The sequence below is a fragment of the Zonotrichia leucophrys genome, chromosome 4A, assembly GCF_028769735.1.
Source record: "Zonotrichia leucophrys gambelii isolate GWCS_2022_RI chromosome 4A, RI_Zleu_2.0, whole genome shotgun sequence".
Lineage (NCBI taxonomy): Eukaryota > Metazoa > Chordata > Aves > Passeriformes > Passerellidae > Zonotrichia > Zonotrichia leucophrys.
This window is the reverse complement of record NC_088174.1, coordinates 579,470-594,920: the sequence shown is the minus strand read 5'-3', so window position 1 is coordinate 594,920 and position 15,451 is coordinate 579,470. Positions and strand designations below refer to the sequence as shown.

At 64.6% G+C, this 15,451-nt stretch overlaps 1 protein-coding gene across 1 annotated transcript; it reads right to left on the bottom strand.

The window, feature by feature from the left end:
• Positions 1–8,908: 8,908 nt before the first annotated feature.
• Positions 8,909–15,241, bottom strand: UTP14A (UTP14A small subunit processome component). The gene is made up of 14 exons (XM_064712941.1): positions 15,068–15,241; positions 14,747–14,811; positions 14,488–14,552; positions 14,227–14,369; positions 13,969–14,124; positions 13,020–13,139; positions 12,827–12,921; positions 12,612–12,735; positions 12,452–12,529; positions 11,655–12,009; positions 10,969–11,504; positions 10,386–10,573; positions 10,219–10,318; positions 8,909–9,878 (listed from the first exon to the last, which is right to left on the bottom strand). Exons 1-14 carry the CDS (start codon positions 15,224–15,226, stop codon positions 9,423–9,425), a joined length of 2,640 nt encoding a protein of 879 aa, XP_064569011.1. The 5' UTR covers positions 15,227–15,241; the 3' UTR covers positions 8,909–9,422.
• Between the last annotated feature and the right edge of the window lie 210 nt (positions 15,242–15,451).

Genomic DNA, 15,451 nt, shown 5'->3' with positions numbered 1-15,451 from the left:
GAGAGGGAACGGGCGGGCGCGGGGAGGGAACGAGGGAGGGAGCGCGGGGAGGGAGGGAGGGGGCTCCGCGCCCGGCGCGGCCCCGGGAGGGGCGGGGGTCGGGAGGCCGCCGCGCCCGGGGTTCGGCACGGCACGGAGCGGAGTGGCTCGGCACGGGGGGAGCCCAACGCACACACGCCCCGCACACACACACACGCCCGCCCGACCCGCGCCGGGGCACCGGCTCCCGCACCGGGGAGCGACGCTCGCTCCGCACCGGGGGGAGGAGAAGGATGGAGGAGGAGGCGGCAGCGGGGGCGGGCGCTCGCTCCACGCCCGGGCAGCGCCGGGCGCCCGACAGCGGGCAGAGCCGGACGGGCAGCGCACGGCGAGCGCGGCGCACGCAGCCCCGTTGCCCGCAGTCTCGATGTCCCCAGCCCTAGAGTCCTCAGTCCCGGTCCCCGACGCCCCGCTCTCCCCCGCCCCGTTGCCCTCCGCCCGGTACCCCCCGCCCGGTGCCCACCGCCGGGCGCGGCCGTGGGAGGGTGGGTGTCCCCGGGCGCAGCGGGGCCGGCCGGTTGAGAGAACGCGGACCCGCCTGTCCAGCCCAGGTGGGCGTGTGGCCCCCACCCCGGCGGCGCTGCCGCTGGGTGACCCCCCCGGGCCCGCTGCCCCCTCCGGCTCGATACCCCGCGGGGCGCGCAGCGCTGCGGGGCGGGGGTCGAGGCGCCTCCCCCGCGCCATGCGGGACATCGAGCGGCACGGCACGGTGCGGCGGCCGCAAGTTTGTCACCGGTCCCCGCCCGCGGCACTGGGGCCCGCAGGCCCGGAGGCCGCCGCACCCCCCGCGGTGCCCGGCCAGGCCCGCTGCGCACCGTCCCGCACCGCCCCGGCGCTGACAGCCTCGCCCGGCCCGGGGCCGCGCCGCCCCCGGCGCCCGCACGGGCCTCGGAGACCGGCGGCCTCGCAGCGCCCTGGCGCGGCCCCGCCGTGCGGGCACCGGCTGCCCGGCCCGGCCCGGCCCTGCCCGGCCACGCCGCCCCGGGCTGTGTCGGGCCCCGCGCAGCACCGCCCCGTGCCCGCTCCTCTCCCGCGGCCCCTCGCCCCGGCCCCGCCGCCCCCCTCCGCCCGGCCCCGCGTACCGGCAGCCGGGGGGGGCCGCGGGGGTCCCCGCTCCGCACGACCCTGAGGGGAGGGCGGGACCCGCCCCCCCCGGGCCGCGCCGCGGGGGCTGCACGGGGACGGGCAGGAGCGGCCGGTCCCGGGGCACGGGCAGCGATGCCGCCACGGCGTCCCCCGTCCCCGTGCGGTGGCACCGCGCTCCGGCATGGAGCGGCCCCGGGGGCGGGCAGGGGCCGGGGGCTCCCTGGGGCCGGGCCCCGCAGGGCTGCGTGGGGGGCTCGGAACGGGGCGGTGCTGCGGTGACCGCGGCCCCGATCCCGCGTGGGCGCTGGCGTGGGGGCCGGAGGATGTCACCGTCCAGCGCCCGCGGCGTGCTGCTCGGACCCCTGTGGGCTCCGCTGCTGATCTCCATGGGCTCCGTGCTGCCCTCGCCCATGCCGGACCCGTTTGCTCCGCCGGTTTGGTCCATCCGATGGCGAAGTCTCTTAGTTCAGCGTTGCCACGGCCTGGGCCTCCAGGAGGTGGGCATGGGCTCCAGGGTGTGGCCAGCCCCAGATGGCACATCTGGGTTGGCAGCCACACCCTGGTGTCACCTGCCGGGAGAGTCCTCTGCAGCCTCAGCCCCAAACCTTTTCAGTGCCTAAGGAAAGGAAAAAACATCTTACACAGAGATTGAGCTCTATTTTTTGCAGAAAAGGCCACAGCAGCCTGGGGCAGGAGACGGCCTGTCCCCCTTTTGGGGCTGTGGGGGCTTGGAGAGCAGTTTGAGGCAGGGGTCTGTGGGCAGAAGGGTGCTGAGCTTGTGGGGCATGAGATTCGGGAAGCGTAGACAGCACTGAGAGGGGTGGCAGGGTGAAACACGGGGCTGCCAGAACCGTGGGAAGGCAGAGAGCCAGGGCTTCACGGAGGAAGGCCATGAGGGAGGAAGCTCTTCCTGCAGAGGGGAATCACTCCACTTCTCCACATTATGTTGAACCTTTTCCCACTGTTGCCTCCAGCTAGACTGGGGGTAAAAGAGGTGCTCCAAGAGGCATTTCAGGCTGGGTGATGGTCAGAAAGAAGGGCTGGCACAGCCTGAGACAGGCACATGACCCCAGGTTCATAAAGACCTGCCTTATTTGCATCCTGCTGCAATTAAAAACAGACAGTTTGAGTAACAGCCTCATCCTGCAGCTGCCTCACCCCATCCCTGCAGGAATCACACCCCGAGTTGCATGGTGCTGACTGGGAGAGCTCTGCATCCCACCGTCACATCCTCCAGCCTGCCACTGTTCCTGCCCCATTTAATTAGAACCTTTAAATTCTTCAGGATGGGATAATTTGCACCAAAGGACTTTAAAAGGTGGTGGTGAAAAATTCGGTGGCTCTCATGTTCCAGAGAAATGGAAAAGTCTGGGGAATGAGGGGCATTCTCCATCAGGGAGTGGAGCTAATCAGGCACCAGTCATGGACTAACTTGAAGAAATGCCAATGGGAATGATCTGTCTCAGCGAACATAAGATAAAGAGCCCTCACTGGTAATTCCTCAAGGGCGTCCTGCTGCAGGGGGAGCTGGGGGCTCCTTTATCTCCCCTCCATCCCGGGGACACATCCCCCAGGAGCCCCCAGCTGTGGGCAGCCCCAGCTGCTGCCTCACCTCAGCATTTCCTCCGCAGCACCTTCCTGGCAGCAGGACTTGTGCCGAGCTGCACAGGTCCAAGGGCTCCCGTGAGCCCTGAGCACTCAGGGCAGCCCCTGACATGTGTGTGTCCCCTGGACCACCAGGGCCTGAGCGCTCAGCTCTGACCTGGCCTGCAGTGCTGTTGCTGCTGCTTTTGTCATTACTGCTCCATTTTGTGTCCTTTTATTTTATTTATTTCTCCTCTCCCCACCGTTTTTGGGGACAGACTCCGCATCATTGCCCCTCCCTGACCAGAAACCAGAACATGTTGGCTAGCACAACCAGCTGGGCATGGCACACTCTGCTCCTGCCAGGTTGCTGTGGGGGGACCCTGACCCTGATGGGAATCACATTAGTGCCAGCCATGGTTGAGCAGCCAGGCTGGCAGGCGTCTCTGGATGGGCTGGGACCGTGGAGCCTTCTCCTCTGGCAGGGTGGTGGCAGCTGGTGGCAGCAAAGGTGGCTTGTAGTTCCTGGCACCAGAAGAAGAGGAATGAGGTGATGCCCCATGTGCTCCATGTCACTTCCATGTCCAGGGCTGGTTCTTCCCTGGACACTTCAGCTTCCACTGGGAAGGTGGGGCTGTGACTGCAGAGCCAGGGGATGGATGTTCCATTGGGAGGAACAGCGTGTCCATTTCTATGGGGTCTGGAGATTTCTCATTGAGTTTCTTGGGGCTTTTCTGAAGAAGGAACCTCCGCGCTGCTCCCTCTGAGGTGGGCAGAGCTCACCTGGGTTTGGCTGGTGCAGTGACACTGTGGCGTGGTGTCACCTCTACCTGCAGCCCTGGTCCTCCCACATTCCATGGGCTGTCCCACTCCGACAACAAGCACTGGCAGCATGGGTGGCAGTGCAGATAGAGGGTGACAATGTCAGAGTGGCTGTGTTGTCCTTCCTGCTGGCAGTCGGGGGCAGGGGATGGTGGGCAGGGAGGCCAAGTGCTGGGGTCACACTCCAGGCCAGGCTGCTGCCTGCTTCCTGTGTGCAGCCCCTCTTCCCCCTGCTCCCCCGGGACACGGCTCCGGAGGGACATGGGACAGAGTCCCACCTCCTGCGTGAGAAACTGGATCTGTTATGAGCTCAGAGGCTGACATTTTGAACCCAGCTGCTGGGGCCAAAACAAGGCTGCTCCTGCCTCGGGAAGGGAATTTCATGGATTGAGATTTTGGGTGGCTTCCTCTTGGACCATCCAAGGGAGTTTGGGATTGGCCTCTTCCTCCTGATCCGCTCCAGGCCTCGGCGCTGGCTGAAGTGTGTATGGCCCATGGTGAGCAGCACAGACAGGAGTCAGCAGGCACACGCTGTCTCTGCTGCCCTCCTCCTCCTCCTCCACATCCCAGGAGAAGCACTGGGCTGGGAGAGCACCACTGACGGGTGAGAATGTGGGATCACCAGGATAAGGCAGGGAGGAACCATGTTGTGCCTGGGAGCCAAGGGAATAGCTGGCAGCCAAGGCAAGGCCAAAGTGATGGAGGGGAGGAGAATACAGTGGGTGAGCAGAGGTTGGGGTGCCAGGGGAGCCCCAGAAATCTGGTGAGGAGCCCTGCAGAGCTGGCAGGGGTGAGAGGGGTGACTGCAGAGAGCCCCGGCCCCACTTCAGCCCTTTTGAATGCAGCACGAGGCTCTGGAGAGTAGCTGGCTGTGGGCAGAACAGGGCCTGCCCCTGCTCCAGGCTGCCATTCCAGATTCCAGCTCCTTTAGTGTCTGTCCCCCAGCCCTGAGCTTCTCAGGTCCGGCCTCAGTAGGGGGGGGCTCCTGATCATAACAGCAGACAAAGAGCTGTGCTCTGACTGTGGTGCTGCATCTGACAGCCTGTGCCTGGGGATGCTGGAAGTGCTGCTGGCAGTCCTGGCAGTGGCCAGGCTGTGTGGGGGCTCGAGGCCCCCCAGGAGTTGGAGGCTGGAATGGCTAGCAGTGCCCAGCCTCAGGCATCATCCCCAGGCTCGTGGCTGCTGCTGCTCTGCCAGCTGAGAAGCCCCATGGAGGCTCCAGATGGCCTTGGCTTGGGCAGGACAAGGGTGGCCAAGGAAGGTCCAGTTGGGAGCAGAGGTGGAGCAGGAGCATGGAGGGGGCTGAGGGAAGGAAGGACACGGGGGCTGAAGCAGCCCCACATCTCCCACAGGCACCAAGTGGGCAGGAGTGTGTCCCAGCGTGTCCCAGCGTGTGCCCCAGGGGCATTCCCGTGCTTCTCCCCCATCTCTGCAGCAGGAGCTTGGGCTTTGCCAGAGCTCTGCCGTGTGCAGAACGGAAGGTGCCACCTCTGCGGCAGCTGTGCTCAAACGAAGCTGCTATTATAGCACTGGCCAGGGCACACGTACACACAACTGCCTGCCAGGAGGACATCTGCCTCTGCTCACCCTTCCACTTGGCCTCAGTCCTGCCCTTTGAGGCCCTTCACGTTCCCCCCGGGAAGTTTTTGGTGCGCTGGCTGTGCTGGAACTCAACCAGGTGTCCCCCAGCTCTGGGATGCTGCTGGTTTGGGTCTGGGTACCTCATCCCCTGGTGCAGGATGCAGCACGGTGCCAGCTTCCCACCTGGTGCCACTGATATCCCACCCTGACGAGTCATTGTGGGAGCTGCAGGGTGGCAGCTGGGACAAAGTCATCAGGGGACATGGGGATTTCCCCTTTTCGTCTCCAGGCAGCTGGGTACAGGCAGGGACCTGCCGTCTCCTGGAGACCCTGACAAATGTGACAATGCAGCCCGAGTGAGTGGGTTCCCACTCTGGAGGGTGACAAGGCTGGCGACAGCTCCCCCAGGATGTTCACAGCTGCAGGTATTGGTGTCCCAGCGCTGTCACGGAACTGGTGTGAGGAGCGATGATAACACCACGGGCACCCCCGAGCCACGGAGGGCCCGGGCCGCCCACGTCCCCGGGAATGGCCCCGCTGCGGGGCGAGGGTCCCGACTACAGCATCTCGGCAGAATCTCCGGCTCAGGTTGTGCCGTGCTGGATACGGCATCTCCATGGAAACCCCCGGCTCGGGCGGTGCGGGCTTGGGAGATGCCATCTCCACGGAAACCGCTGCGGCGCCCGGATGCGGCCGGGATGCGCCGGGCACCGGGTACCGCGGCGGGAGGAGCGGGGTTAGCGCGGCCCTGCTGCGGGGCGGTGGAGGCTGGGAGACTCGGGGAGCAGGGACCACCCCTGTCCACGGGACGTGCTGGGGAGAGCATTTCTGAGCCTGACGTTCCAACCCCAGACTTGCCTCCCCTGTCCTGTTTGTCCCGCACTGTGCCAGGCTGAGCCTCTCGCCTCCGTCCGGTCGGGAGGCGGTGCTCAGACCCTCTCGCACACGGGGAGTGGAGCTCGGGCCCATGCTGGGGAGGACCATGCTGGGGGGCTGGAAGGTGTCCAGGGACGTGGGCATTCCCTGATCCCAATGGGCAAAGGTACAGGACCCCAGGGATCCACCCCAGGGATCCAGGGGTGCTCCATGACGGCCTCAGTGCTCGCATTCACATCCTGAGCTTGGGAAGCCAGAGGGACAAGATTTCAGCTGCAGAAACAGCCCAGACGAAATATTTTACAGGTTATTTATAGCCTGCATTTAAAAAAGATAACAAAAAAGAAACAAAAAAAACCAACCCCCCCCCCAAAAAAAACGCGACCAAAAGCCTTTTGTTTGTTGATTTTAAATCTGCCTTTTACTCCATCCCGCTCCCTCTGGCCTCCCGGGACGCGGGGTGCGGGAGCTCGGCTGCAGCGGCAGCTCCGGCCGCTGGAGCGGCCCTTGCTCCGGGTGGGTCCCTGCCCCGGGGACCTCGCCGTGGCCGTGCCCGTCCCCAGCCCCACGGCAGCGCCGCCGGCCCTGCCCCGCTGCCGTGTGCCCGCCAGGCCGGGCGGCCCCGGGCCCGGATTAGCCCCCGCTCCCCGCTGGCACCGGGAGCAGCTCGGCCGCCCTTGCCGCGGCTCGCTGCTCCGTAAGCCCGGCTTTGACGTAGCCCGGAAAGTAGGCCAGTAAGAGCAACCGCAGCTCGCGGCTCTCGGGGGACGCGGCGCTCGGGCTGCCGAGGGAGGGCTGCGCGTTCGCGCCGCGGCTCCGGGGCTCCCGGGGCCCACGCGGTGGCCGCCGACAACAGGGCTTTGTCCAGGCTCCCCTCCACTCGCACCCTGTGTGGCAGCCTGCGGCCGGCCCTGCTGTCACGGCGAGAAACACGATCAGGCAGGGGAAGTCCCCGCAGGAGCCACCCCAGCCCGCAGCCGTGCCAGGCTCCCCGGCCCGTTTCTATGCCCTTGCAAAGGGCTCTTGCCCCCTTCCCTGCCGACCTGGGAGGCTGCAAGCGGGCATCCCTGGCATCTCCCTTTCCTGCGGCAGACCTGGGATGGGTTATTAAGTGAAAAATCCCAAGCTGCTGTGCCCAGTAAAACCATTTCTGCAGAGAAGTCAGAGGGCCAAGTGTTGCCTCGATGTGGGGGCTCCAGAGAAGCCTGTGCTGTAGCAGGAGCCTTGAGGGGCGGGGATGACAGCACCAGTGGTCACCTCGCACCAGGGTCCCTCCTATGCAACCCAGCAGCTCATGCTAATGCTGTCCCCGTTTATTTTTGAAGCATCTCTGGATACTGGAAGCCCCAGTTCAAGCCAGTCCAGTCCACTGCTGCCGTTCCTCACAGGATGAGGCAGCTCCAGATGTGTGGCTACAGCTGTTCCCTCCCACGCCGAGCATCACCCCCACTGAGGCTGCCAGACCCACCAGCTCTGTGTGACGCAGGGATCCATTCAGGGATCTGCACCTCTTGTCGCTGCTCCAGGTGATCCAGCTTGTGACAACTGCAGCCCTGCTTGCTCCAGGTCTGAGCTGGTGTTACACCTGCTGGCCTCGGTCCTCTGCAGGACCTGAGCACTGCCCTGGTGCCGCCATCTCCCCGGCCCTGGAGGGAGCATCGCATCGGATCTGGGGAGGTCCCAGTTCAGGCTGGGGCAGAGCCAGACCCTGGGGGCAGTGCTCCCCTCTTCAGGGACTCAGGTGATACCACGCAAGGCAGCAGCATCCCTTGCCGTGGGGTGGGCCAAATTCGGGGGCTGAAGGCAGGTGGGGGGTTCCCCCTCCCTGCAGGGAGGCAAACAGCAGCACAGCACCCCGCAGGTCCTGCTGCGCCCGAACCAGCTCGGCTGTAACAGCCCCTCGGACCGTTCCCAGCCCGCGTACCCCGAGCATCCCAGGGCTGGAGCCGAGGAGGAGGGCTGGGTGCTGGAACAGCCCATCGTGTCTAGCCAAACACGGTCCGGGCTGGGGAGGAGGAAGGCAGAGCCATTGGCCAGGGCAGGCGAGGGAGGGCCCCTGCAAGAGGGACAGGGACAGCGGTGCCGCAGGGATCTCCTGTCCCCGGGGGCTGGGGGCGGCTCTGGGGCACTGCAGGCCGGTGGAGGCGCTGGCAGGGGACGCTGCCTCTCCCTCTTTTATTAAAACAAACACCACCCCCCCGCCCTTCACGACATCTCCGAGGCAAAGGTTTCCCATGGCAGAGGGACGCAGGCTCTGCTGGGGCCACCAGCCTCGCGAGGGGCTCTCGGCGTCACGGCACGAAAATGCTCTGCGCTCCCTTTCCGTTTTTTCCCCCCCGCCAAGCTACACAAGCGTGGCCCCATCACGGGCAGCGCCCTCTGACTCCCCGGCCCCGGGTGCTGCAGGGGCCGGAGGCACTCGGGATGCAAAGCTGCCACACCTGCCCCACGTCAGTTGCCAGTCCCCTCCCAGCCCAGGAAGGGCCCTGCGGGACTCTCGGAGCGCCGCAGCCAGCACGGAGGGTGCCGCGCCCCGAGCCCACAGCACGATCCCCGGCTCCTGCTGTGGCCCAGCTGCAGAGGAGAAGGGCGGCCCTGGGTTCAGGCCGTGCCCGGGCCGGGCTGCAGTGCCAAGGTGGGAGGAGGCGTCCTTGGCACGAGGGACGTTTCCTGGGATCGGCAGCAGCTCCAGCTCCTGCGCTGGGGCCGGGAAGTTTCTCCAACTGGTGCTGAGCACAGGCCACGTTGTAAGTCAGGGGAAAGGCCTTGAGGGGTCCCTGCCCAGTCTGTAAAGCTCTGGCACATCCCTCCACTGATGCTGAATGCACCAACCACCCCGAGAGGCACCTCACTGTCACACTGAGGGCTTGGAGATGGGCAGGAGTGGGGGCTGCCCGTGGACAGAGCCAGCCCCAGCACGTGCAGAGCAGCAGAAGCACCTGACAGAGCCATTGCCAGGTGATCAGGTTTATTAGGGCTGAGCAGGTACTTGGGGAGTGCAGGTGGGATATGAGAAACACTCCTGAGGCCAGGCTCAGCATGACAAGGTGGGGAGAAAACCCCTTTGGCCAAGATTTAAAGATCTATATAGGTACAAACATGGGGATATAAAAGACAAAGGACAGGATGTTGGCAGCTATTCCAGTCCCTCACCATGCTCCTAGATGTGCCCCACTATGAGCTCCTGACCAAGCTCTCACCCTCAACTCATCCAAAGCACCTGACCCTGCATGGACCCCAAGGAGAGGATGGAGGGCCCAACCTAGCCCTGGACACAGCCAAGGCATCCATGCAGACAGCACAGGAAGGGCAGCCCTGGGTTTTATTGCAGAGAAAGAGGTAGAAGAAGGAACTGGACAGAACCAGGAGCTGCTGCTGCTGCTCCTGGTTCCTCTGCTCACTCCAGTTTGAGCCCCCAGGCTGCAGACAGAGAGCTACCGTGCTCTGCTGCGCTGAGGCTGTGCCTTCTCCCCAGGCACAGCCTTCCCCCTGGACACAGCCTTCCCCCTGGACACAGCTTTCTCCCCAGGCACAGCCTTCCCCCTGGACACAGCCTTCTTCCCGGGCCCAGCCTTCCCCCTGGATACAGCCTTCTCCCCAGGCACAGCCTTCCCCTTTGACACAGCCTTCCCCCTGAACACAGCCTTCTTCCCGGGCCCAGCCTTCCTCCTGGGCATGGCCTCCCCCTCAGGCCTGGCCTCGCTGCCAGGGGCCGTGTCGGGGACGTCCTCGGCCGAGATGGGCTGGATGATGTGGCCGGTGCGGGTGATGACTCGAGGGGCTGTCAGCTTCTGGAAGGCTCGCTGAGTGTTCCACGTGGGGCCCACGGGCGTCCGCATGCTCTGCTCAAACTGCTGGTGCCGCTCGAAGGGGAAGGGCAGCTCGCTGACCTGTGGGGACGCCACAGGGGTAATGGCCCTGAGCCACCCAGCCCAGGTTTTCCAGCCCATGCTGCTCCCAATGCTCACTACTTCCCACTTGTCCAGGACCCACTCACACTCTGCTTCCCTTTCCGCTGCCAGCAGAGCCCAAGAGGGCTGGAACAACCACCACCACCAGGGGAGCAGCCCTGTACATCCCTCCTCCTTCAGTTCTGAGCTGTTTAAACTGGAGGCTAAGCTTTGGGCAGGGATTACAGGCAGGGATTGTGGACGTTTTGGGAAGGCATCGCAGGAATGCCCCAGGTTTGCCCAGGTGCTGGAGCTCTCATGGAGACCAGGCGTGCCTCACCTGATGCGCTGCCGCGTGGATGTTGCGCTTCTCGCTCATGATGACGTGGGGCAGGTGCTGGTCCTTCCGCGGAGGCGCTGGCGGCGGCTTGATCAGGAACCTGCGGGCAAGTCAGGGGTCAGGGCTGGCACGGGGCTGGGCGCAACCCTGAGCTCTCCCCCACTCACCTCTTGACCTTCCTGGCGCTGGGTTTCAGGCCCGTGCCACCCCACTCGCCCCAGCCTGGCAGCACCAGGTTCACCGGCTGCGGCTTCCCCGCCTCCTCCGCCTTGCGCTTCTCCCGGCGGAAATCAGCGACCACATCATCCCCAGCAAAGGCCTCCGTGATCATCCCGCGCTGCTCGATGCCGCCCTCCTGCACGAGGATAAGACTCAGTGGGTTTAACAGTTCCTGGGGGAATTTGGAGAGACTGGGACAAATTGGAAAGCAGCGGGAGAGGGTTTGTGCATACTGGGGAGAGTGGGAAGGGGGTGCAAGTTACTGGGCATTACTGGAGGGGGGGTTGGGGTGTACTATAAGGGGATTTAGGAGTACTGGGAATTACTAGTTTGGGTCTTCTAATTACCAGGAGGACGTTTAGAGTAACTGGTTTGGGGTTACTGGGAGTTACTGAAAGGAAGTTTGGGTTACTGGAAGGGAGTTTAGGGTTACCAGGAGAGGGTTTGGGGTTACTGGGACTTAAAGGTTTGGGCATTACTGGATGGGTGTTTTGGGTGCTGGGGAGCATGGGGGAGGCATGTCCCACTCACCTCCTCCTCCAGGACTACAGGCAGGCTGGGGCAGTCCATCTCCTGGGGCTTCCCATCCAGCACAGCCTCCAAGCTGATCATCTTCTTCTTGGCTGGCGCTTTCTTGGTATGTCTGTCCCCAGCTCTGCCTTCCTCCTGCTGCTGTGCTTGTTTCCCTGCTCTCAGGGCTACCAGCTTCTCCTGCTCTTCCACAAGCTCGTCCTTAGCCAGACTCTCCACATCCTCCATGGTCTGCACACGGCGCAGTTGCTCCGAGAGCAGGAGCTGTTCCTGGGCCTGAGGGGGAGGCTCTGGCCCTGTGCCCACCAGCTCCTCAGCACAGACTGGGAGGACTGAGCTGTCCCCCAGCTCCTCAGCACAGACTGGGGGGTCTCGGCTGTCCCCCAGCTCCTCAGCACAGACTGGGGGGACTGCGCTGTCCCCCAGCTCCTCAGCATGGACAGGGGGGACTGCGCTGTCCCCCAGCTCCTCAGCATGGACAGGGCGGACTGGGCTGTCCCTGGGCTGCTCAGCACCAATCTCAGTCCCATCAGCACCTACATGTTGAGGGTAGAAATGGTCACTCCACAGGGCAGAGAGTAAGGACAGCTGTGTGAAATCAGCCAAAAACTGTCCCCAGATCCCCCTCCCTTTGTCCAGCTCCCAGCACTCCCAGCCCACCCAGCTCTGGGCCTTGAGCTCCTCACCATGGTCTCTGCCCTGCCCCTTGGGGCTCCCTGCTCGCTCTCGTCGCTTCTGCTCAAAGTCTTGCAGCAGAGCTTCTTCTTCTGACAGCTCCTCTTCCTCCTCCTCCATCTCGTCCTTGTTCTCCACAGCACCAGGCACTCTGTCATCTCTTGGACCCTCCTGTGCCTCAGGCTCCGGGGCCAGGCCACTGGGCTTGCCCAGCATCCAGGGATTAGCCTCGCTGGGCATGGGCAAGGCCGCGGTGTCCGTGTCCTCCTCGGGCACCTCACACAGCTCCTCCTCGGGGGGCTCCACCCGCACCTTCTGCATCAGCTCCTTGTTCCTGGCCAGCTGCTCCTGCATGGCCTTGCGGGCCTGGGAGGCACCGAGAGGCTCTAACACAGGACAGAGAAAACATTCCCAACCTTCCCTGCCCACCTCAGCCTACCCCCCTTCCCCAGGCAACGCTGAACACCCCGTCATAGCATTCCAATATAGAAATGGGATTATAAGAGGTAGAGAGACTTTATACTGTGGCTTGGAGGGACAGGACAAGGGGGAATGGCTGCACACTGACAGAAGGCAGGGATAGACAGGATATTGGGAAGAAATTCTATCTTGTGAGGGTGGGGAAGCCCAGGTAGAGATTGCCCAGAGAAGCTCTGGCTGCCCCATCCCCAGAAATGTTCAAGGCCAGGTTAGCCAGGGCTCAGAGCAACTTGGTCTAGTGGAAAGTGTCCCTTCCCATGGCAGGGAGGTGGAACTGGATGGGCTTTAAGGTCCCTTCTCACCAAACCATTCTGTGGCTCCATCTTACCTCGAGGTCATACTTAGCCATAATGGCCCTGGATCGGGCCCATTTTCCCTTGTTCTGGTGCTTAAGGCTCATCCGCTCCTGTGGGAAGAGAAGCATCACACAGAGCTCCCCAAGGAGCAGGGCCCTCCCGGGGGGTGAGGCAGAGGTGCCAATGCAGCACCTGCATCCTGAGCTGCTCCAGCTCCTCCAGCCGTGCCAAGGCAGCCGCAGGGTCCGATTTGTGCAGCTGCTCAAACTCCTTCAGGGCCTGGCGCCTCCGGCTCTTCTTGAGCACGCGGTGGTACCTGCGGCACAGGGAGGCTCAGAGCTGGGCAGGACATGGGTGAGGCAGGGCTGCCCTGCCCTCCCAGCGTGCCCAGCCCAGCACAGCCTCACTTCTTGCTCTTGATCCGCTTTGCTCGCCGAGCCTTGGCCTCGTAGTAGGACTGCACTGCCCGCGCCTTCTGCAGCTCTGCCCGCCGGCGCCGGGCCTGCCAGGGGCAAGGGGTGAGGCATGGGGAGCACAGGGTGAGGGATGGGGCCAAGGAAGAGCTCCCCAGAGCCAGACCCCAACGGGGTGAAGCCTCACCTCCTCCAAGCTCATGGCCTGCACCGAGGCCATCTCCTCAGGTGTCAGCAGCGGGTCTGTGATGGGCTGCTGTGTCTTGTGGAGCAACCCAAAGATCTCCTGCTCCAGTGGAGTTCGGGCCTGTTGGCACAGTAGACATGGCAAGAGGATGAGGAGAACTGCAAGGGCCAGTGCTCCCCTGGATGTCCCCATCCATTCTCACTGCCCCCAAGCTGGTCTGTGGAAGGCCCAGAGAAGTGTCCCCCTGCCTTGGGGGACTGAGTGGTCACAGCCTCACTCGCAGGTCCCACACCACAGCCCTTGGGCACTCTCCCAGCCACATGGCCAGGTGAGGGCAGGCAGAATTCCTCCCACATTAGAAAAATGGCCCAAGCAAGCAGGGCTGACCAGGGGGCATCACACAAGAAGTATGGCCACACAATGCCATGTCCCTCCAAAACAGAAAGGGACTTTTGGGCAGATCAGTGTGAGTGACAGGTTTGTTGGGAGTTCAGCAGGGGCTGCCCCTCCCTCACCTGGGCATCTGACAACTCCCAGAGATAGCAGTAGACTCCTGCCAGCAGCACAACCCAACAGGAACTTGCATTCAAACCCAAACACATCCCTCTTTTGTAAGGAGTGTTTCCAGGCATGCATTTGGCAAACCAATCCCTCTGTCTCAGCACTTGCGGCCAAGGTATACTTCCATGTGCCTGGCCCTGAGAGGCTACAAGGAGGAGAAGGGACAGAGCAGGCTCCAAACCCTCTCACCTGGCTTGTCCCAGATGGAATTTACACACCTGTGAGACGAACACTGACTGCCCTCCCAACCTTCCCAAGCTCAGCTGGCACCTGCCCAGTGTCACCGCTGGGCTAGGCCTGCCACCACTGCCCCCGGCACAGCCAGGGGACATCGACCTGCCCCAGCTGCTGCCCCAGAGCCACCCAGGCTGTGACCCGCAGCGGGCACCTTCCACGCCGAGGTGGCTCTCTCCAGAGGGGTGACGGTGGCGATGTCCTGCCGCAGGGGGAACACCAGCTGCTCCGCGCGCCGGTTCTGCAGCACCACCTGCTGCCACTTGCCCACGTCCTTCGAAGTGGTCACGTAGGCGGCCTCCCTCACCACCTGGGGGGAGCAGGATGGGCAGAGAAAGGTGATGCTGGCATCAGGGAGGGGCACAGGGGTCCTGGGGACTCAGCTTGGGCCTCCTTAGCTCCCTGCACTCACCCTCTTGGCCTCCTCTTTGCTCAGTGGCAGCTCCACCGCTGCCTTCCGCTTCACTCTGGCCAGCTCCTTCCTCACGCTGCCCAGCGTGGATTTGGGATGAATGGGCTGCAGCAGCTCCGACAGGACCAGCTTTTCCCCAGCACCTACAAACACGTGTGGCACTGCCAGGTGAGGGAGCTGTCCCAGCCCTCACATCTGGGATGGCTCTCGGTGGGCAGCGCCATCCCAGCTCCCCAAGCCCTGCCCAGCTCCCTGCCTCACCTTTGCAGGTGACATTGAACTCAGACACCTGCCCGCTCGCCTCCGAGCGCTCCGCCAGCTTCCGCCTGCGAGAGAGAGACAGAAAACAACTCCAAAGGTTCCTCGTATTCCGCGGCTGCTCTGGAGGGTTTGAGGCCGGTGCGGAGGGCAGGGGCGGGGAACCGTCCCCCCTGCGCCCCCTTCCCGTGCAGCCTCCCGGGATGCGGCTGCTGCAGGAGCCCCCGGGCCTAAACGCGGGGCGCCCGTACCCCCCACTCACCGCTTCCGTCCGGACAAGGCGCTGATGGCCTCCAGGAGCTGCCGGTGCCGCCGCTCGCCATCCTCCTGCCACACAGCACACGCGGTCACCCACCCAGCCTGGCAGAGCGCGGGGATGGCCCCAGCGCCCGCTCCGTGCTCCTCGGGGCCCCCACGGCACCGCCCGGCCGGGCCCCGGGCCCGACATCCTCGGCCCGATACCCCCGGCCCGGCCACGCCGTCCTCCGCTGCGCCCATCCCGGCCAGAAGAGCGCCGGGAGCCCCGCAGAGTGCGGCGGAGGCCGCCCGGAGAGCCCGTCGCTCTCTTTCCCGCCCCGCTCACCCCCTCCTCGCTCTCGCTGCCGCTCCCCGCCGCCGCCGCCGCCGGGTCCTCCTCCGCCATGGCCCCGCACGCCGGTACTGCCGCAAAGCGCCACCGAGTGTCGCGCCGAGCCCTCGCGCCCTGCCGCAAAGCGCGCCCCGATGACGTCCAGGTTGCCATGGCAGCGGGTCCGGCGGGCGGGGTGGGAGAACCGGAGGGGCCCGAGGGGGCGCGGGAGGAAGCGGGGCACGGACAGCGCCGTGCCGGCCTCGGGCGGCGCTCCGGGACGGCTCTGGCGCTCCCGGGACGCCCCCGGCTTGCCGGGCAGCGGGAGCCGGCGGTGCCACCGCGGGCCAGAGCGCCTCTGAGGGTCTTCGCTCCGTCCGTGACCCTCGTCGGTCCCGC